At 39.2% G+C, this 22,903-nt stretch overlaps 1 protein-coding gene across 2 annotated transcripts in view; it reads right to left on the bottom strand.

The window, feature by feature from the left end:
- Positions 1-21,698, bottom strand: part of LOC137629688 (PAT complex subunit CCDC47) — a 40,074-nt gene extending 18,376 nt beyond the window's left edge. The window contains exons 1-7 of one of the 2 annotated variants that reach the window (XM_068361245.1): positions 21,565-21,698; positions 16,788-17,027; positions 16,116-16,241; positions 14,875-15,049; positions 13,588-13,712; positions 10,364-10,516; positions 8,880-9,073 (exon numbers count right to left, since the gene is read on the bottom strand). In XM_068361245.1, coding sequence (XP_068217346.1) covers positions 8,880-9,073; positions 10,364-10,516; positions 13,588-13,712; positions 14,875-15,049; positions 16,116-16,241; positions 16,788-17,027 — 1,013 coding nt within the window. In that variant the 5' untranslated portion in view covers positions 21,565-21,698. Of the gene's footprint in view, positions 1-8,879; positions 9,074-10,363; positions 10,517-13,587; positions 13,713-14,874; positions 15,050-16,115; positions 16,242-16,787; positions 17,028-21,444 lie in introns of both variants that reach the window. The other variant, XM_068361244.1, reaches the window with a different exon arrangement.
- Positions 21,699-22,903: the final 1,205 nt, after the last annotated feature.

Genomic DNA, 22,903 nt, shown 5'->3' with positions numbered 1-22,903 from the left:
CAGATAGAATAGAGAAAGTTCATATAAAAATGTCTAGATATCATAAGCATACTGTATAGTAATACCTCTAGATACATATTTAATTCGTTCCAGAGCGGCTTACATATCATGATTTTTTGTATAACGAGGGCAGTTTTACATATAAATCACCTTAATTCAATCCAAGCCCTACAAAAACACTACATTAAATTTTATTGAACTTGAATACACTGAGGAAAGAAAACCGCCTTTTTGAACCTCCTAACACTGAAATGAAGGACACTTTGCCTTCTTGAACTTAATCACTATATAAAAAAGAAAATTATACCTTCTTGAATTTGATCACAAAGAAAAGAAATTTACCTTCTTGAATTTGATCACACAGCAACAGAAAAGAAGGAAAAGTTCTTGAACCTAAATCAAAATACAAAAATCTTATTGAATAAGTCCCCACACGAGAGGAAACATCCACTTAAACTCTTAGCAAAATTACCATGCCATACATTAATCTAGGCTAACCCAAAAAAGGCAAGAAATCAAGGTACCCCTCTACTCTATCCAGCAACTGAAAAAGTGAACAATAACCCTCAACCTGGATGACCTCTAATAGATGCATCTTGCTGAATCTTTGTTCACCATGAGCAGACAAAAAAGTGCCATCATTTCACAATAACTGATAGAAACTGCTAAGAACCTCAAAAAGTCTTACCATAGAAAGTGTAGATAAGAATGATGTATTGATCATAATAAACACCAGTTAGTCCTACCATGCGCTGTCATCAAGTACAGGGGCTGTGAGGCAAACTATAAAGCTAGCCAAATTTTCTTCTTTCAATTAACAAAAGCTCTTTAGCTGTTGACCACAAAGGATATATCTTTCCTTTTACTGTGTGTATATTAATAAGGGTATCACAGTCTTACCAACAAGAAAGTCTGTGCACTGAATTATTAGTTTGCAAAACCCAGGGTACTTTAAAATAACAATAACACTAAAAACTCATTCTAGTATTTTACTTTTAAAAATGATAGCGTCTAGGATATGAAAAAATAAACTAATTTCTTATTTCAGACCTGAATAGTACACAAACAAGAGGCCCCGCAACCCCCCCAAAAAAGCCATTGTATGAACATCAATAACATTAATTTGTGTGTGTAAGATTTAAACGTGACATGATAGGTAGTAGGTTGGCCAGGGCACTAGCCACCCGTTGAGATACTACCGCCAGAAAGTTATGGAGTCCTTAGACTGGCCAGACAGTACTACATTGGATCCTTCTCTCTAGTTACGGTTCATTTTCGTTTTGCCTACCCAAAATGTTATTTTGATAATAAAATAAATTTTTGAATATACTTACCCAGTGATCATATAGCTGCAACTCTGTTGCTCGACAGACAACTCTACGGTAAAAACTCGCCAGCGATCGCTACACAGGTTGTGGGTGTGCCCAACAGCGCCATCTGTCGTCCAGATACCCAGTACTCAATGTAAACAAAGACTCAATTTTCTCCTCGTCCCACTGCGTCTCTATTGGGGAGGAAGGGAGGGTCATTTAATTTATAATCACCGGGTAAGTATATTCAAAAATTTATTTTATTATCAAAATAACATTTTTCAATATTTAACTTAGCCGGTGATTATATAGCTGATTCACACCCAGGGGGGTGGGTAGAGACCAGCAATATATGTTTACACTTTTATGAGCTAAGAGTTTTTATTTCATTTTAGAAGTTATCAAAATAACAAAAACAAAATAAATAGGTACCTGGTAAGGAAGTCGACTTGAACAATTACTCTGCCTTTTAAGTACGTCTTCCTTACGGAGCCTCGCGATCCTCTTAGGATGCTGATCAACCCCTAGGATCTGAAGTATCAAGGGTTGCAACCCATACAACAGGACCTCATCAAAACCCCTAATCTAGGCGCTCTCAAGAAATGACTTTGACCACCCGCCAAATCAACCAGGATGCGAAAGGCTTCTTAGCCTTCCGGACAACCCAAAAAACAACAATAAAAACATTTCAAGAGAAAGATTAAAAGGGTATGGAATTAGGGAATTGTAGTGGTTGAGCCCTCACCCACTACTGCACTCGCTGCTATGAATGGTCCCAGTGTGTAGCAGTCCTCGTAAAGAGACTGGACATCCTTTAGATAAAAAGACGGAAACACTGACTTGCTTCTCCAATAGGTTGCGTCCATTATACTTCGCAGAGATCTATTTTGCTTAAAGGCCACGGAAGTTGCGACAGCTCTAACTTCGTGTGTCCTCACCTTAAGCAATGCTTGGTCTTCCTCACTCAGATGTGAATGAGCTTCTCGTATTAACAGTCTGATAAAGTAGGATAAAGCATTCTTTGACATAGACAAAGATGGTTTCTTAACTGAACACCATAAAGCTTCAGATTGGCCTCGTAACGGTTTAGTTCGCTTTAAATAGAACTTAAGAGCTCTCACAGGGCATAAGACTCTTTCTAGTTCATTGCCTACCATATTCGATAAGCTGGGAATATCGAACGATTTCGGCCAAGGTCGAGAAGGCAGCTCATTTTTGGCTAGAAAACCAAGATGTAGCGAACATGTAGCTTTTTCTGACGAAAATCCGATGTTCTTGCTGAAGGCATGAATCTCACTGACTCTTTTAGCTGTGGCTAAGCATACCAGGAAAAGTGTCTTTAAGGTGAGATCTTTCAGGGAGGCTGATTGTAGCGGCTCAAACCTGTCTGACATGAGGAATCTTAGTACCACGTCTAAATTCCAACCAGGTGTAACCAAACGACGCTCCTTCGTGGTCTCAAAAGACCTAAGGAGGTCCTGAAGATCTTTATTGTTGGAAAGATCTAAGCCTCTATGCCGGAAGACCGATGCCAACATGCTTCTGTAGCCCTTGATAGTGGGAGCTGAAAGAGATCGTCCTTTTCTCAGGTATAGGAGAAAGTCAGCTATTTGAGCTACAGAGGTACTGGTCGAGGAAACAAGAGACTGACTTGCACCAGTTTTGGAAGACTTCCCACTTCGATTGGTAGACTCTAAGGGTGGATGTTCTCCTTGCTCTAGCAATCGCACTGGCTGCCTCCTTCGAAAAGCCTCTAGCTCTCGAGAGTCTTTCGATAGTCTGAAGGCAGTCAGACGAAGAGCGTGGAGGCTTTGGTGTACCTTCTTTACGTGTGGCTGACGTAGAAGGTCCACCCTTAGAGGAAGACTTCTGGGAACGTCTACTAGTCATCGAAGTACCTCGGTGAACCATTCTCTCGCGGGCCAGAGGGGAGCAACTAGCGTCAACCTTGTCCCTTCGTGAGAGGCGAACTTCTGCAGTACCTTGTTGACAATCTTGAACGGTGGGAATGCGTATAGATCTAGATGCGACCAATCTAGGAGAAAGGCATCTATATGTATTGCTGCTGGGTCTGGGACTGGTGAGCAATATATTGGGAGCCTCTTGGTCATCGAGGTTGCAAAGAGATCTATGGTTGGTTGGCCCCAAGTGGCCCAAAGCCTCTTGCACACGTCCTTGTGGAGGGTCCATTCCGTTGGAATTACTTGCCCTTTCCGACTGAGACAATCTGCCATGACATTCAAGTTGCCTTGGATGAACCTCGTTACTAGTGATATGTTTTGACCTTTTGACCAGATGAGCAGGTCCCTTGCGATCTCGTACAACGTCAATGAGTGGGTCCCTCCTTGCTTGGAGATGTACGCCAAGGCAGTGGTGTTGTCCGAGTTCACTTCCACCACTTTGCCTCGAAGGAGAGACCTGAAGCTTTTCAAGGCCAGATGTACTGCCAGCAGCTCCTTGCAGTTGATATGCATGATCCTTTGACTCGAGTTCCACAGTCCCGAACATTCCCGACCGTCTAATGTCGCGCCCCAGCCTACGTCCGATGCGTCCGAGAAGAGAACGAGGTTGGGAGTCTGAACAGCCAGGGGAAGACCCTCTCTTAGGTTGATACTGTCCTTCCACCAAGTCAGGCAAGACTTCATCTTTTCGGAAATGGGGATCGAGACCGCTTCTAGCGTCTTGTCCTTTTTCCAGTGAAAAGCTAGATGGTATTGAAGAGGACGGAGGTGTAGTCTTCCTAATGACACAAATTGTTCCAGGGATGATAGCGTCCCTACCAGACTCATCCACTTCCTGACTGAGCATTGTTCCTTCTTCAGCATGTTCTGGATGCATAACTGGGCTTGGCTTATTCTGGGGGCCGACGGAAAAGCCCGAAAAGCTAGACTGTGAATCTCCATCCCTAAATACACAATAGTTTGGGATGGGATCAGTTGTGACTTTTCCATATTGACAAGGAGACCCAATTCCTTGGTCAGATCTAGAGTCCACCTTAGATCCTTCAGACAGCGACGACTGGAAGAAGCTCTGAGAAGCCAGTCGTCCAAATAGAGGGAGGCTCGGATGTCCGCTAAATGAAGGAATTTGGCTACATTCCTCATCAGCCTCGTAAACACAAGAGGAGCTGTGCTTAGGCCAAAGCACAGGGCTTGAAACTGGTAGACAACCTTTTCGAAAACGAATCTCAGAAAAGGTTGGGAGTCCGGGTGGATGGGGACGTGGAAGTAGGCGTCCCTTAGGTCTAAAGAGACCATCCAGTCTTCCCTTCTGACCGCTGCTAAGACTGACTTTGTGGTCTCCATGGAAAACGTCTGCTTTGTGACAAAGACATTCAGAGCACTGACGTATAGCACCGGCCTCCACCCTCCTGTCTTCTTTGGCACCAAGAAGAGTCGGTTGTAGAATCCCGGAGATTGAAGGTCCGAGACTTTGACCACCGCTCCCTTCTCTAGTAAAAGAGACACTTCCTGTTTCAAGGCTCTTCTCTTGTCTTCCTCTCTGTACCTGGGAGAGAGATCGATGGAAGACGTTGCTAGAGGGGGTTTCCGTACAAAAGGGATCTTGTACCCCTCTCTGAGCAACTTCACAGATTGTGCATCTGCGCCTCTCTTCTCCCAGGTCTGCCAGAAGTTCTTGAGTCTGGCTCCCACTGCTGTCTGAAGATGCGGGCAGTCAGACTCTGCCCTTAAAGGACTTGGATCCTTTCTTCTTTCCTCGTTTCCCTTCGGCACGAGCACCTCCTCTGCTGGAGGCTCTGCCACGAAAGGGCGGAATAAAACGGGACGCTGGAGTGTCCATCCTTGGTCTAGCTGACAAGGTAGGCAAAGGGGGAGCTTTGCGAGCGGAGGACGCAACAAGATCATGAGTGTCCTTCTGCACCAATGAAGCGGCTATTTCCTTAATCAGGGCTTCTGGAAAAAGGCACTTGGAAAGAGGAGCAAAGAGAAGCTCAGATCTCTGGCACTGTGTAACTCCAGCTGAAAGGAAAGAGCATAGGTTTTCACGCTTTTTAAGGACTCCGGACACAAATGATGCAGCAAGCTCATTAGACCCATCACGTACGGCCTTGTCCATGCAGGACATAATGAGCAAGGAAGTCTCTTTCTCTGTCGGAGAGGTCTTTCTGCTAAGGGCTCCTAGACACCAGTCTTAGAAGTTAAAAACTTCGAAGGCCCTAAAGATACCTTTCAAAAGGTGGTCCAGGTCCGAATATGACCAACATATCTTTGAGCGTCTCATGGCAAGGCGGCGGGGAGAGTCTACAAGACTTGAGAAGTCGCCCTGGGCAGAGGCAGGAACTCCCAAGCCGAGAACTTCTCCCGTGGCATACCAGACGCTCGATCTAGAAGAGAGTCTAGCAGGGGGAAACGCAAAGGCTGTCTTTGCTAAACTCTTCTTAGACTGCAACCATTCTCCTATCACCCGCAAAGCTCTCTTGGACGAGTCTAGTAAAGGCAGGAGTGGTAGACGGCATGCCTAACACAAACTCAGACGGCGGAGAACGAGGAGCCACAGAAACAAACTGGTCCGGAAACAACTCTTTGAAGATGGCCAAAACTTTTCTAAAATCCAAAGAGGGTTGAGTAGACTTAGGCTCGTCCAAATCTGATAGTGGTTCATCTATGTGTGCAGCACCATCATCATCAGAAAGTTCCTCATCCGACAACTGATGAGGAAACGGCAACGGAGTGGGTAACGGCTGGTTCGCTGAGTCCGGTCGCACGGGTGCATGCGTGACTGAGCCGGACGCAACGTCATGGAACTGCTGCCCAGTCTGTGAGCTGGGAACAACCATGGCAGCGCGGGGACGCACAGCGTCTACTCCAGACTGTCTGGACTGATGTGGGTGCGCAGTGGAAATCACACTGGGTTGCGGAGGTTGACGCACCGCGTCAAAACAAAGCAACTCTGACGGTTGTTGAACCTCCGGAACGTCAACGGCAACCTCCGAGCGTCTCTTCACGTCAACATGCGGCTGGCAGATCACACTGGAACGCATGGGAGGAGGAACTCTCTCAACTGGTGTGCGTGAGAAGGTTACCTCAGCGTCCACCGGACGCACAACCGATCGTGTGGAAGGTTGTAGGCTAGGTACTGCACTAGCTGGTGCGGCAGCAACCTTCTCCGCACGAAAGTCCTGCATCAGAGACGTCAGTTTAGACTGCATGTCTTGCAGTAGAGACCACTTAGGGTCTACGGGAGCAGGTGTGGCGACAGACGGGGTTACTGTCCGAAGCGGTACCGCTTTGCCTCTCTTAGGCGGTGAGCAGTCATCGGATGACGGCAGCGAGTCCGAACTGACCCAGTGGCTGAAGGGACCGACTTGCGTTTTAACGGTCGTGAGACCTTGGTCCAGGGTTTCTTGCGAGAAACACCTTCCGAAGACGAGGTATAAATGGGCTCTCTCGTCTTAGTTAGGTAGGAGCGATCTTGGGTAGATACGCCCGATACCACGGAGGGAACGTCTGTTCGCTGATTAAAGCCTCTCGAACCCATTTGTCGTACGACATTGCTTCTCCCCTGAACTTGGGAGCTTGCAAGAGGTCCCGGACTAGGAGGACGACAGGCACGAACAGACGAACCCTCAAGCGCAACACTATCCACAACACTATCACTCGGCACTTTAGCACTTCCCACTGCACTTTTGCACTTAAGCTCCCTCACATCCGCCATGAGCTGATTACGGTCACTAGCAAGGGACTCGACTCTCTCACCCAGAGCCTGGATGGCACGCATCATATCAGCCATCGAAGGTTCCTGAGTGCCAGAAGGGGGCTTAGGAGCAACCACTACAGGGGAAGGAATAGGTTGTGGGGCATGAGGAGAGGAAATATCAATAGAACGAGAAGAACTTCTCCTAACTCTATCTCTCTCTAGCCTACGTGTATACTTTTGAAATTCGATAAAATCGAATTCCGAAAGCCCAACGCACTCCTCACACCGATCTTCCAATTGACAGGTTTTATCCCGACAATTGGAACAAACAGTGTGAGGGTCGATAGAAGCCTTCGGAAGACGCCTTGAACAGTCCCTAGCATTGCACTTCCTAAATTTCGGGACTTGTGAAGGGTCAGCCATTTTGAATTGGTCAAAGGGAAATTCAAAAAACTATCAAAAAGTCATCAACAAAGAATCCGTTATCAAAAAGAGTTCAAGGATTTGTGTGAAGAGAAACCCTGCACAGCGAAAGCTCAAAACTAGAATAAAGTACTTCACCAATTAGTTGTGAAAAAACTCCAGTTTAGCAACAGCGAGTAAGTACGTCTTGTCGATAGCTCGACAGAGAGAAAATTGAGTCTTTGTTTACATTGAGTACTGGGTATCTGGACGACAGATGGCGCTGTTGGGCACACCCGCAACCTGTGTAGCGATCGCTGGCGAGTTTTTACCGTAGAGTTGTCTGTCGAGCAACAGAGTTGCAGCTATATAATCACCGGCTAAGTTAAATATTGAAAAAACACACACACTGAATAGTCTGGCTTATTCCTTACAGATTCTCCTCTGTCCTCATACACCTGACAACACTGAGATTACCAAACAATTCTTCTTCACCCAAAGGGTTAACTACTGCACTGTAATTGTACCGTGGTAACTTTCCTCTTGGTAAGAGTAGAAGGGACTCTTTAGCTATGGTAAGCAACTCTTCTAAGAGAAGGAAACTCCAAAATCAAACCATTGTTCTCTAGTCTTGGGTAGTGACATAGCCTTTGTACCATGGTTTTCTGTCTTAGGTTAGAGTTCTCTTGCTTGAGGGTACACTTGAGCACCCTATTCTATCTTGTTTCTCTTCCTCTTGCTTTGTTAAAGTTTTTTAGTTTATATAGGAGATACTTATTTTAATGTTACTGTTCTTAAAATATTTTATTTTTCCTTGTTTCCTTTCCATACTGGGCTATTTTCCCTGTTGGAGCCCCTGGGCTTATAGCATCCTGCTTTTCCAACAAGGGTTGTAGCTTAGCAATTAATAATAATAATAATAATAATAATACTATTCTAACTTTGTAAGAATAGATACTGTAATGTTATCTATAACGAGCACTTCACATTTGAAAGAAAACAATGCACAGATCTCTCCATTTCAACTTGATAGAATAGATTGTTTAATTATACCCTAATAACTTGAGAAACTATCATTATTTTCTTAATAGCATTGCTGTAAAAAAAGTTTAAGTTTCATTTACAGATCAAATTCAGATTGAAAAAAACTGGTTTAAGCTTCTAAATTCAATGTACAGTAGATGAACATTCAGAAGTTTGAAATCTTTTATCAACCTTGCATACTATAATGCATTCTATAAGGTCCAAAAATTACATATAAATGTTACTCATTAACCCCTAAATAGTCCAGTAAACGGGGATAAATAGCAGATAAAACTCTTTCCATTTCTAATGAACTTCACTATTAATAGTGTATATTCCTATATTTTCTTACAAATAAATGAGATTTTGGTTTAAACAACAATACTATTAGATAAAAAAGGTACTTACAATCTACATAATCTGATAATTACTAGCTTAGTAAAATTAGTTTTCAAAATGCTATAAACAAAAATCATGCAGACTTACTCTGGTTGCTTGGGTCCTGAATATTGATCCGAAAAGTGGAAGAAATCAATCATAGAGGAAAATTTGTTCAACACTGCCGTCACCTTTGGATCGCCTAGTATCATTATGGACACTTCTCCAAGTTCATTCATAAGAACAAACTGAGATCCAAGACTAAATTTTTCCACAGACTTCTTCTCGGGGCAAAATGTATTCTGCGAAAATTTTTGAAAATTTCCTTACTCAAACACAATAAGAAAAATAATTCTTAAATTCTGCTGACATTAATGTCAAGCAAATTTAATTCCTAAAAACTCAGGCGACGCCAAATGACAGCACATAGGAAATTTAAAATTACATTTTCAAGTTAGGTACCAAGTTTTTGCAACTTTTTTATATACTTTTAAGCACTTTCTTGTGATGTAAAAATAATTTTTACATTTTTCAAACTATTTTTAAATATTCAAGCTACAATGCAGCTTATGCACAGGTTTACCGAGTAAAAACCATTAATAGGGATCTAAAGCCATTATATAAAATGCCAAAATACTCTGCATAGGATCATTGCATATAAATACAAAACCTTTGCAAATGTTCCAGTATATAAAACATATTACAACTTATCTGTACATTACTCATAATACCTAAAACAAAATTCTATGTAAATAAAATTTATGTTGAACCATTTCATTTAAGGAATGCAGGAATCCTATTCATAGCTCCAAGGAGGGTGGGCAAGAAGCCACTAGCCTAAGTTAGGTTACCCTAAAAATTGTGACATAACAATGTATAGCCTATGCAAACATACCTAAAGTTAATATTAACACAATCTAAAGTCAAATAATTACTAAATACCATTCAAGTGATAAAAAGAATATGCAGTTACACAATTGCATTAAAAAAATACCAAGATTGTGATTGTAGGTCATCTCTGGGTCAGCTCATATTTGTATTCTCCCTATTAAGAGAAGTTACGGACGAGTACCAGCACACACTTAAAGCAGTGTGGTTATGGATGAGTGTAGAAAGAGGATGTGTGAATATGCATGGGAATACTGACATATTTGGTACTGCATACAGTAGGCCCCTAACTTACAAGTGCTTTAGAGGTCTGCTCTAAAAATTAACAAACTTTGATTAACAACAAAACCTTCTTGTACAGTCTACACTTAAATATTCAAAATATCCCTTCTATTCTAGAAAATATCTAGCCATAACTAAACTGAACTTTGCTACACTTCCCGTTTAAAAGATTTCTTGAATAAATGCATCATACCTAGAACACTAGCCTAATAAAACTACCACAATAATGGAGCAGACAAGTCAAGACGTTTGATGAGCTGAGGTTTGTTAAATTGATGGGTCAAATCAAATTTATCATCTATTTGCATTTACAGAGTATACCACATTTCGAAGCTATATCAAAATATATGCCTACCTTATCCACATTCAAAGGATGTATGTGATATACTTTACAGAGATTAAAAAACATATTAAGCACTTACAATGTCAGTCATTTCTTTAGTGAGTCTGGCAGCCGTTTTCTTTGTTGCTAAAGCAAACACATATGAATCCATCTCATCCATGTGCACCTTCACGAGCAACTGGTCACTGGATGGTCTGATAAACTGTGATACAACTCCGATCATATCTTGTCGCTGTTGAAAAATTTCAAGATGTCAGAAAGGCAGTAATAATTTTTACAACATACCTGATACTGTAATAGAAGATTATTTTTAAAGTGAAAATATTATATAAAAAAATGTTCTACAAAATAAAATGTATATTTTCTATCTAGAAAAATAAGCAGCTAAATAAATTCTTATAAAATCCAGATTTATATTGGCACAATAAGGGTAACATATCGAGTACTTTTTGCAAACCGTGTAATAGATGCCAAAAGACAAGAAACCAATCATCCTGGCAACACTATTTCCTTACTAATCAATCCTTATGACATCAAAGGTTAATTATAATTTTTTGTAATTCTATGCCTTCCATTGTTAGACTAACACAAGTGAAATAAGAGTCTAATGAACAACAAATTTACATCTGCAATTTTAACTTCCAAGAAAATACAGATGCTGATAAAGAAACCAAAGTTGCAAGTGCTATGACTGGATCAAATGTAACACTCCTTCACAATTCATCATTATATTCAAAACCTATTAAATTGAGAATATTTCTTTCACTGAGGAATAAGGAATTTGACTAAGTTGAAACAGATGAAAACAACTGTTCAACTGTGTTCTCTCCAAAGAGAATGTCATGTTGTAGCAGTAACGTCACGTCTAGAAATTGGAATTACTCGTTTAACCTTTGGTATTTACAGAATAAGCCACAAGATCTCATCCCCAAATATATTCTTTTATGCCTGATCAGCTTTCAACTTGGAAAGTACAATATATCAAGTATAGAAACATGACAATAAAATAAATTTTGTCAAAATCTTCACATTTTTAGTTTATCTAATCATCAAATTTTCAAGGAGTTGCCATATAGTGAAGGATATTTTAATTTTTTAAGAACAGTACTTTTAATCTTTTGAGCCAGCACTATGAGTATAAATGTTAACTTAGTGATCTGGGTAAATTATTCATCTTAAATAATATTATAGGTGGAAACATTAGGAGACCAAATATCACTATTCAGCTAGAGTCTAGAATATAGGGGCCTGGATGAAGGGCACTTCCAAAGCAGTAAATGATTTGAATTCATGCAAAACAAATAGAATTTGAAATATTGTTTGCCACTACAATATTCCAAACATTCCTTCTATTTTACTTATATAAAACACAAAGGCACTGTCATCTATCCAGGCTTCCGTTTCAATGGTGATTTAAGGACCCCACACCTATTTGTCACGAATATGTCCAAATAGAAGTTGGCACGGCAAGCATTTAATGACAGGAACTCAGCAAGTATATGACTTGGACTTTCCTCAGTGTAAAGATTACTGTCTGAAAAGTTTGTTGCATCTCAAGCATGCTTACTTATTTCACGTCCTTATTCTGTAAGAAATTCAGAACTCTCCCATCCACTGATGATCATTATTTGAATTTCATAATCTTCTGTGATCATAGAAACTGCCTACAGTGTAAATACCCTGCCATTTCTCACTTGGAGAGAGGAGTTGTAGAGCTTCTATCTATGATCACAAACCAAATAACAGTGGTGACTTTTTTATAACCATTTGTAATTATATCAATGTCCATTATCATCATAAACATTTTAGGTAACTAATTTTTTCCCTTACACAAATAGAAGCAAAATTGGTTCCCTCCACTTTCTTGTCTTATAGGTACTCTATCTTCCTGCACAATACATTATATCCCCTTTTTCCACAATTTGCTGACCCTTCATGAGCATTATAGAATATATTAAGTTTGGTATATTCTATAGGCTTTATCTAAAATATTTACCAATTATTATGCAATCTATACCTCAAAATCTAGTCTATGCTACTCACTATACAGAGCATCATCATCAACACATCCAATTGAAGTGCCACAGAGTACCACTGGCAAGGCACAAAAATCTTTCATTCCATGAACTGTAAAACTGTGAATCAACTTTCTTGTTATGATTGTATTACTGATGCTCAAAAGATTAAGAGGAGGAGGTTTTAAAATTGTACTGTACTTACAGTGACTTACAACATTATTTTAGTTTTCTGGAAATTTATACTTATCAGTATAATTATTCACCCCTCTGATGGTCCAGCACTTTGCTGCAGTAGATGGGCTTGAGTGTCTCAATGATGGGCTGGGCAATGGCGGTGGGGTAGTTTATCCACCCTGGCAGGCTCAACCATACTGCTAAGGCCAGTTCTGAGAGACCAGACCAAGACTGGACCCCCCTATAGGCCTTCTCCTTTATTTAAGATAGGCAAAGGCTAGGAGAAGGAAAACTCCAAAATCAAACCAAACAAGACCCCAACGGCGGAGCTTCCCAGCGCCGGCGGAAGAGAACTCCAAAATCAAACCAAACAAGACCCCAACGGCGGAGTTTCCCAGCGCCGGCGGAAGAGGGCAATGCCTGTCGGGCAGGCAACAAGGCGGGCCTTGACATAACAAGAACCCGGCAGCCCGATGCAACCAACATCGTAGAAGCCGCCTGTCTCATATGTCTTGAGCCGCGGTGAAAACGGTGTGGGCCAAGTGTGTGCGCGTGGCCGTTGCAAAGTCACGACCACCCAAAACAATATACCCAGCTACTGGCATTCTGTCGTTTCCTCCACCTCTCTTCATCTCTAGATAGGAGGCTGATGGCTAACGACAGAACCCAATACTCGGACATGAGTGGGCGCCGACGACGACGATGTCTGTTTCCCAATTTTCTTCCTTTTTATTCAATGGAGGCTTAATTTGTAAGATATCTCTTTACTCTTGTGTCATGGGAACCATTACTAATTTTGTATCATACAATATAATGAATATGAACACATCCCAAGGTATGTGAATATAAACAATCAACACTACCCCTAACACAGCCACCACAATACATATAAGAAATGCAGTAAAGAAAAAAAACATTAAAATGCTGCAATGTAGCTTCTTCCAAAAACCAGTGGCAAAACTAAATGAAAAAATTTGCATGTTTAGGCTAGCCATCCTTATATAGAAGTACAGCTTACAGTGTGTTAATAAATGTTGTACTATACAGTACATAATGGCATAAGAAAAAATAAGTTTTATACATGAAAAGGATGGCCTTGATTATACATTACCTTAATAAACTTGAGTTCCACCAGCATCCCTTCCATCGATGTTCGACCAGAGCACCAAAGTGTGTAAACATTTTCTGACTCCTTTTGAAGCCCACTGTTTTCTGCCACCTGTTTACTATCATCACCTGAAAAAAATTAATAATATACTCTTTACAACACTACAAAGTAACATGTTCGCCCTACATTGTGGGGTAAACTTGAATTTAAAATAACAGCTTACTAATATATGAAATGTATTTTCAAAAAACACCAGCAGATCAAAATCCTTAACTAAAAACCCAAAACATAACTACATGGTATTTACAAACCTCTATTCAGAAAGTAATACAGTAGTACAGAATGCATTCACATGACAACAGAGTTTGCCTTTACCTTTTGTTATAAATTGACGACAATATCTGAGAGATAGAGATTTCCCCATAATTGATTCAATACTAACTTCAGAGATAATGTAAGAATACCGATTATTCTTTCTAATGACAAATGCAAACAGCTTGGAGGTTAGATTTGCTGTCTTAGTCTATCATAAGTTCTGTGGAAATTTCTTTCCAAACTAAATAAAAAGAATGTTAGAATCTATATTAAATTTATCATACCTTGTTAACTTTAAACATGTAACTGATAACATGAAAACATGCTTAACTCTATCAAAAATTCCTTATTATTTATGTAAGAGATTTAGAAGATACTGTAATGCCCTTTATTTCTAAACCAAAAGCATCTCTCAAGGTGAAGAGTTTTGAGAGGAGAGGGTTTCCTTTTGCTGAGGGAGGATAAATGGCAACCTCTGCCTCTCAAAGCATCTTTTTGCCAACTAAGTACATTGCAATGTAAACTGTAAACATTATGCATTAGAATCATCAAAAGAGTGAAATATATAAAGATCCCCCTACCTCCCAAGATGAACCACGTCAGTTACTTTTTTGACAATGTTATTTATGGCTGATTGTAGATACATGCACAAGTGGGCGGTGAGCCCGCAAATAAAGATGGCTTCCTGTAATTTAACATACTGTACATAGTACAGTATTACTATTTACCGCAAAATCCTTGTTCCGTTTTCAGTTCCAAGCCATATCTCAGTATCACTTAAAATGTCCATGTACAGTAGATTCAAAACTAATAACCAATATAGAATCTTCACTTATCATAATATAGTCTATAGAGAGCTCAGTAAGTGAAATGGAACCTTTGATAATAATATACAATAGTTCATACAGAAATCAGCCTAATTCCGTTGATATCTTACATGCATACTTCATCAATCATGACAGAATTGAAACTAACCGATAAGCGCGAAGTTATGCTCCAAGAGGCTTTTATGGGTGTTGTACCAAGCATTTGCCAATTTTTGATTTTTCGATTTTCCTACAATGAAGTTGATGAAGTAAATCAAAAGCCCCGCAACCATCAGCATTTCAAGGTAGAAACTGTCCCAGTTGCTGCGCAAATGAGGTGGAACCTGAAATGATAGATAAGGATCAGTGTTATGATTATCAATAGCTGACGAGTTTAGATTTTCAACTCTAATTAAGAGGGTCTGAAGGGTTAAAATCTTAAATTCTAGTATTTTACATGAAACAAAGTAAATATTTTGAAAATTTGATGACAATCCATAACCAAGTTTGATTTTAATGTTCTGCATTCAACCCCTTCGCTTGGACGATGTCGTTATACAGTATATCAAAAACATGCCTGGTGATACAGATGGTGATGTCAGTATATATCATCATCATTATTACAAGCTAAGCTATATAAATAAACCATATGGAGGTTAAAATTACTTGTATAACTCGTAAATGCTATGAGAGTTTAGCACATGGTTGTACAGTATATCACACACAGATCACACAGGAACTTTCACTAAAAAATCTCTTCTCCCTAATATGACTTTCTTCAGTCATCCAACAAAGTTTTTGGGATTCTAGCATTTATTTCAGATTGTGTAAGGGCTATTTTAATCTTTTTATGTTACCCTAGTAGAATCACACCACACTCTCTTAGCCAATGGTAACATTCCTTACCCGAGGCATTACTCAAACACCCCCGACACCCCCAGCTTAAAGACGTAGAAATCCTCGCATCTCGCCTCACCAACAGAAATAATTGCGATTCTAGTCATTATTCGCAATTATGTAAGGTCTACTTTAGTGTATTTCTATGTTGCCATCACACAGACTTACTACGAAGTGTTCTTTAATTATCTGCCTCTGACTTACATAAGTTCCACTTATAATGTAGGCAAAACATTTTACCAGTACAGTAATGCAAGTTGTTGACAAACAACAAGATTTGTTTTTTCTTTTATTCCTTTTTTCCTTTACTATCATTTCTGCAAAATATCATCATCTTCATGTCTTATATATTCTATCAAGCATTCATCATGTTCTTACATGCACAATCTTTACTGTATTTCCAAGCCTGTGAAATACCCAAAACAGGAATGATTCAGTTCATTGTGACAGCCACACGCAACCTACTTCACTCTTAAAATTAAAACAAGAAACAAATATTCCCCTTCTACTTACATTGGCAATAGTAATCTTTGGTTCTTCCTGTGCCTTTGATTGTCGTGAACCTTGCATTCTGTCCATATTATAACCAATGAATTCTTCTTCATCACTGAAATGGCTGTACTCGTCACTTTCTTCATCCTGTATGTTGTCAATATACCAAAATATAATACTGTATTATGCTAGACACATTACACAGGTACTTATAAACAAAGAATTGCACTAACTCAGATTAAGCTTGAATGGTACTAATGTATTATAACTTTGGAAGTAAAAAAAAAACATGTGCCTTTAAGAATCACACACTACAGCATAAATGTCACAAAAGTTATTAATATTGTACAAAAATACAGTAAATTTTCAATTTTATCTCATCTACTTCAATGAATTTTCACATAATATTCAGATAAAATGTTCTTATAACTGACAACCTGAACTCAAAGCCATCCTAAATTCACAAATCAGTGTTCATAAATAAGTTCCACCTTACTCTCATCCTGATTTGGACCTCAAGAGTGAATAAACAAGGAAAGATGACCCCTAAAAACCTTATTCAGTCGTATCAAAGTGAAAGGTTCTAATAAGGCATTGTTGTTTGGCTATGAAAAATAAATTTACTTCAACATAAATTTAGTTATTCTTTTTCTAAGTTACTTCAAAATAAAAACAAACTATCACACCAACTACCTCAACAATTGCTTCTTCTTCTTCATCTTCCTCCTCTAGTGCTTGTTTTAATGGTGGGGAACTACCACCACCACCACCTCCAGCACCTGTCTGTGGCGGTGCATCTTCCTCCTCTTCCTCTTCTTGACCCTCATCGAAATTCTCAAATTCGGCAAAGTCATTATCTTCGAAATCTTGTGTACCAGCTAGGACAGCGCATATGATGCTTGCCATCAACAGGCATCTGATGAGACATTTCATCTGCAAAACATATATTGTACAGAATATATAAAAGTTATACAAAATATCATAAAACATTTCACCTACTATATACCAGAACAGAAACACTTCTTACCAAATGCATTTTGATATTAGCAAATTTACCAGAAGAGGGATCTAATACTTTATAAAAATCTCAAATATGAGTTCTAAAATAAGTTTTTTTTTTTTTCTAGATACTGTATAGGATATGGCCAGGTTGAAACTTGGTAACAATCTGCCGACTTAATGCAGCAGTATCCTATTGCAAAAATTGAGGAGTTTCCCTGCAGAAGGAAGAGAGAAGACAGTTGATCCAGATACCATTAGGTCTAAGGCCACTTGGGGACGATCAGGGTCATGCCGAGCCTCAATGCCATCAACCAACTGTTGAGTAATCAGCAAAACAGTGTGTTGGACAATCTCTTGGCTGGTACCACTGGGAAGGAACAGATAAAAAGTGACAGGTGTATAAGTTACCTGGTGAATTGAAAGAAACTATCACCCAACAAACGAGCATAGTTCTCATCGTGTGGTTATCAATTGCGCAGCTTCCAATTGCAGCCCACTGCAAATCTTGTGGGAAAGGCTATCGGGAAGAAAAAGCATGATTAATCCTGTTGTGAGCAGAGAGATCATAATCGGAATGTTCCCATGATGACAAAACACGAAGGTAAAACTACGAGGAAACCTCGGTGTTTGTCAAGAGAAGATTTCATAGCCCATACAAGCTATGAGAACTATCATAGGTTCCTCTTTCGAAGGTAATTTGGACTGAAAAAACTGAACTAAAGCAGAAGTCAAGAGTTCTGTAACCAGAAGTCAATGAAGAACAGGTGCGAGAGATCCAATAGCGAGATGTCTGAACAGTACGAAGGAGCAGATCACGCAGTGACTGGTCAAGCCAGGACTGCAAGCAATTACGGTACATATAGACCGTTGGGGATATGGAATGTTGGAATCAAAGAGATCACGTGTGGTGAAGGTGCTGGAGGTGATATTGTCATGTATTCAGCTAAATAGCCTTTCAACATCAATAAGTTAGTGCCACTCACTGATCATACACTCCACCCCAACCCATCTGCTAGGATATCATCTATGGATTTCTCCAGAGGGAAATGAGTGAGGGCAGCAGCTATTATCCTGCAGAAGGAAACACGTGGTTGGTCTCATATGAGACCGAGCAGTGATAGCAGATGTGTGAACCCCTATAACAAGTACAAATACGTCTCCTCTGGCAAGGAGACATTCTCTTGCCTCTCGGTTTTCAGTAATACAGGCGATTTTCTCGATATTCTCCAAAGCACTGGCAAAACTGAAGTCTTTGGAATATCCCCAGGTAGAAGAGGGACAAGGATGGATGCCAATGTTCTGACTAAAACTACATTTCTGATATCGAGCCACAATCCTCGATCTGAAACAAGAGCGTACTCAGATCGTTTTCCAAAATTCTTGGTATTGTATGTACTTCATGTCAGCACACCTGAAGGCTCGGCAACAAGTGTAGGTAATGATGCAGAAACAAGCAAGGTAACAGAGGAAAGTTTGTGATGGGCGAGGATTGAGAGAAAGATTTTAAGAAATATTGGCAAGGTATCAACAAATCATAACTTGGCCAGTACATTTGTAAGCAGTTAGATCAGTTCTAAAATTAAATACGTCCTAACGACCTAACCAAAACTAACATAACTTTAACTATTAAAGACATTCTATGATGTATCCAATCTTCAACAAACTACCCAACTGGCCTATTTTGAAAATATATAATATATCATAATACAGTATCATATATAGATTGTGATAATCTAATTTCTAAAGAATAAAAATACTAATTAAGTATTATATCCTGACCGGCTACAATCTCCTCAAAAGCCGAATGTAATTGTCGAGACAGGCGTAAACTATCTTATTACATATTACAGTAAGGTACATTGATTTTATGGGGAAGTTATACATCTTGGTCTGAAATATAACATGAAGCTAGATTTAAGAAATATGATTCAAGGTACCTTTCCAGGAGAGAAGCTGATTGAGAAGCAAACACATTAGTCTTAGGGGAAGCTAAGGATATTTTAGTTTAGGGGGTGTCACAGGGATTTACAGCCTACCCAGTTAGGTTTGGTGGGGAACCTTAAGTTAGGTGGGATTCTAGTATTGGCTTTATTATAGAACGCAGAAAAAAATTTACAAATTGGGGTATATATAGAAAAACTCCCGTTTTCGTCGAAAATTACCCTTTCTCCGTCACAATTAAATAGTTAATAAAATATACCCTAATATATCCTACGGTAATCGGGGCCACCCAGTATGAACGGGGTTTTGGGTGGGAAAATTTACGGGGGAATCGATAAATAATGGTAAAACTAACCTTTTTTTCTTTCATACATTATTATCTGGGACACATAATAAATTCACAAGAAATTGCACAAAACATGGGGATCCTCTTCCCCTGAAATATTTATTTCCCTCTTTTGTTTACAATTTAGAAGTTGGATGTTTCTGATCCAGTTTGTGCATAGTTTCTTGGGTGATTACGAGTTTATTCTTCTTGCGCACGAGCCCTCCTACTTGTTTCAGTTACGAGTTTATGCTTCCTGTGCACAAACCCACCGCCTTGTTGCTCCACTAAGAGTTTATACTTCCTGCCCACCTACATCCTTACCCTAATATATGATAATTTTACCATATTTGGGCATGTAAATATGCTGGAATGTGACGAAGGCAGTTTTGTGACACACCCCATTTTCTTAGCACAAGTTTCCAGTTCCTTTGTAGCAGTGCTACATATCGAGTATTATGGAGCCCACCTTACCAAAATGTAATGGCTGTTTTTTTTTTTTTTTTGGCTGTTTCGATGCTATAGCCAAGTTTCACGGTGATTATCATGGTAATCCTGGTCTGGTGAATATTATCATTATTATTATAACTTGCTAAGCTAAAACCTTAGTTGGACAAGCAGGATGCTATAAGCCTACGGGCTCCAACAGGGAAAATAGCCCAGTGAGGAAAGGAAACAAGGAAAAATAAAATATCTTAAGAACAGTAACAACAGTAAAATAAATATTTCCTATATAAACTATAAAAACTTAAAAAAAACAAGAGGAAGAGAAATAAGATAGAATAGTGTGCCCGAGTGTACCCTCGAGCAAGACAACTCTAACCCAAGACAGTGGAAGACCATGGTACAGAGGCTATGGCACTACCCAAGACTAGAGAACAATGGTTTGATTTTGGAGTGTCCTCCTCCTAGAAGAGCTGCTTACCTAAGTTAAAGAGTTTCTTCTACCCTTAAAAAGAGGAAAGTGGCCACTGATCAATTATAGTGCAGTAGTTAACCCCTTGAGAGAAGATGAATTGTTTGGTAATCTCAGTATTGTCAGGTGTAAGAGGACAGAGGAGACTATGTAAAATATATGCCAGACTATTCGGTGTATGTTTAGGCAAAGGGAAAATGAATCGTAACCAGAGAGAAGGATCCAATTTAGAACCGTCTTAATGGGTGGCTCATTGTCCCAAGTCCAATTCTCACTTAGCTTTTAGGGAAGACCAGCATATTTTTTACTCCAATACTTCTGTACAGATTAACAAGACAAAAAATAGATGTACTGTAGACGTCAATTATAAGGTAAAGAATTATTTGTGATTTACTTTATCATAATGTAAAGATTTATTTGTGATTTACTTTTGTCTGTGACCTGGGAAGGAGTCAGACAGGCTTAAACCCCCCCCCCCCACCCAAAGCTAGGTCTTTAACCTGGGAACCACTAGGTTAGGTTAAGTTAGTTTGTTTGGTTCTGTGCCCTTTTATAAATCTCGAAAGTGTTAAATAATCACCAGCACATAATTTACTATAGTAGAAGATTTACTTTACCAAAGATTTTTTTCTCTTAGAAATAGTGTCTTGTGTTGTTCTATAAATTTACCCTTGTATTAATTTCTCTTAAGTGTTTTTTTCTGTCATAACTTTCGAAATTTTATGTATGGTCTGTCCCAAGGAACTACAAAAACTCCTTAACCTATAATAAATAAAAGGAGCCAAGTGTTATAATACCATTCTTACAATGGTTTAGACACATTTAGATAATAATAAATCATTCCGGTATAGTAGTTGGTCAAAATACAGATTCTAATCTAGGTAATGTTAGTTTTCGGATAAATTGAAAAAAAAAATCTGTGCTAACTAGACGGGGTTCACCGTAGACGGTGGCTCTAATTTGGGAAAGTATCATTACAATCTATTCAATCTCCTATTCCTGAATAATATAGTCTATCCAAGTAAAATTATACAAATTAAAACTTGGTTTTAACCCTAACGTACAGCCTATAAGCTTATCTACCTTAAACCAACAATTACAAAAATAAACTCGGTCAAAATTGCGATAGGACTCCTCCGACTTGATCTCTGCTAAATCAAACAAACCTTTTGGTGTATTTGCAACGTCCTCAGGATCTACACACCATCACCTGTGTTCTAAGTGCAACTAAGGCCAATTTCCAAGGGGGTTTTGACACTTGGTCGGCTTCTTATCACGGGGTTTACCTTCAGGAGCAGGGTCGTGGAAGTCAAGTTTCACCGTCTAGTAGATGAAGACACGAATGAAAGTTGTACCCAATCACAGACAACTCACTTGCTTCTTCTTCTTCTTATTTTTGCGGAGACAAAACGTCTGTCTTTTAGAAATATATAGAACGTGGAAGAAAGAAATTAAGGAAGAGTTAATTTATGACAATACATTTGCTTCAGTGATATTTTTTAGAGCAAGAACTAATACGTTAAAACTAAATATTGTAAATAGACACAATGGAGGGAATGTAAACTGTAATTTTTGTGAAAATGAGGAGGAAGATTTGATACATTTTTTGTTATTTTGCCAGGAATATAGAAAAGAAAGGAATAAAGTAACTGAGCTACAACAACCATACGAGGAAGACCCAAAGAAAATAGTAGTATTATTTTTATTTAGTGAAACAAATATAGAAAAGAAAAAAGAAGTATTAAACATAATGTGGAAGAAAAGACAAAACACTACAAGAAGATAAGCGTTAGAGGCGCCGTTGTATAGGCTATGCCTCACCCCGGAACCTGAACCTGAACCTGAACGTCTGTCTTTTAGAATGAGGGGAAATTGGATGGACCCAGATGTCAAGGGCTTTGACTGAAGTTATTCATGAATGTTATATGTATATGTGAGAATTTATAATTACGTGGCTCTCTTCGTAATTTATTTATATGAATGGGATGAGGGGGAGGGCTTGGGGAAAGTTGGGCCCAGGCTTCGAGGGCTTTCACTAAAGTTATTTATGAAGAATATATGTATTTGTGAGAATTTATTATTACGTGGCTCTCTTCGTAATTTGTTTATATGAATGGGGTGAGGGAGAGGGCTTGGGGAAAGTTGGGCCCAGGATTCAAGGGCTTTCACTGAAGTTATTTGTGAAGAATATAATGTATTTGTGAAAATTTAATATTACGTGGCTCTCTTCATAATTTATTTATATGAATGAGATGAGGGGGAGGGCCAAGTTGGGTCCAGGCTTCGGAGGATTTCAGTGAAGTTATTTATGAAGAATATATGTATTTGTGAGAATTCTATAGTATGTGGCTCTCTCCATAATTCATTTATATGAATGGCATGAGGGGTTTAAGCAAGTTGGGCCCCGGCTTCGAGGGCTTTCGCTGAAGTTATTTATGAAGAATATGTGTATTTGTGAGAATTTAATATTACGTGGCTCTCCATAATTCATTTATATGAATGGGATGAGGGGTTTAAGCAAGTTGAGCCCCGGCTTCGAGGGATTTAACTGAAGTTATTTATGAAGAATATATGTATTTGTGAGAATTTTATAACACGTGGCTCTCTTCATCATTTATGAATGGG

The sequence above is a fragment of the Palaemon carinicauda genome, chromosome 37 (assembly GCF_036898095.1).
Source record: "Palaemon carinicauda isolate YSFRI2023 chromosome 37, ASM3689809v2, whole genome shotgun sequence".
NCBI classification, from domain to species: domain Eukaryota; kingdom Metazoa; phylum Arthropoda; class Malacostraca; order Decapoda; family Palaemonidae; genus Palaemon; species Palaemon carinicauda.
This window is presented reverse-complemented; position numbering and strand designations above follow the sequence as displayed.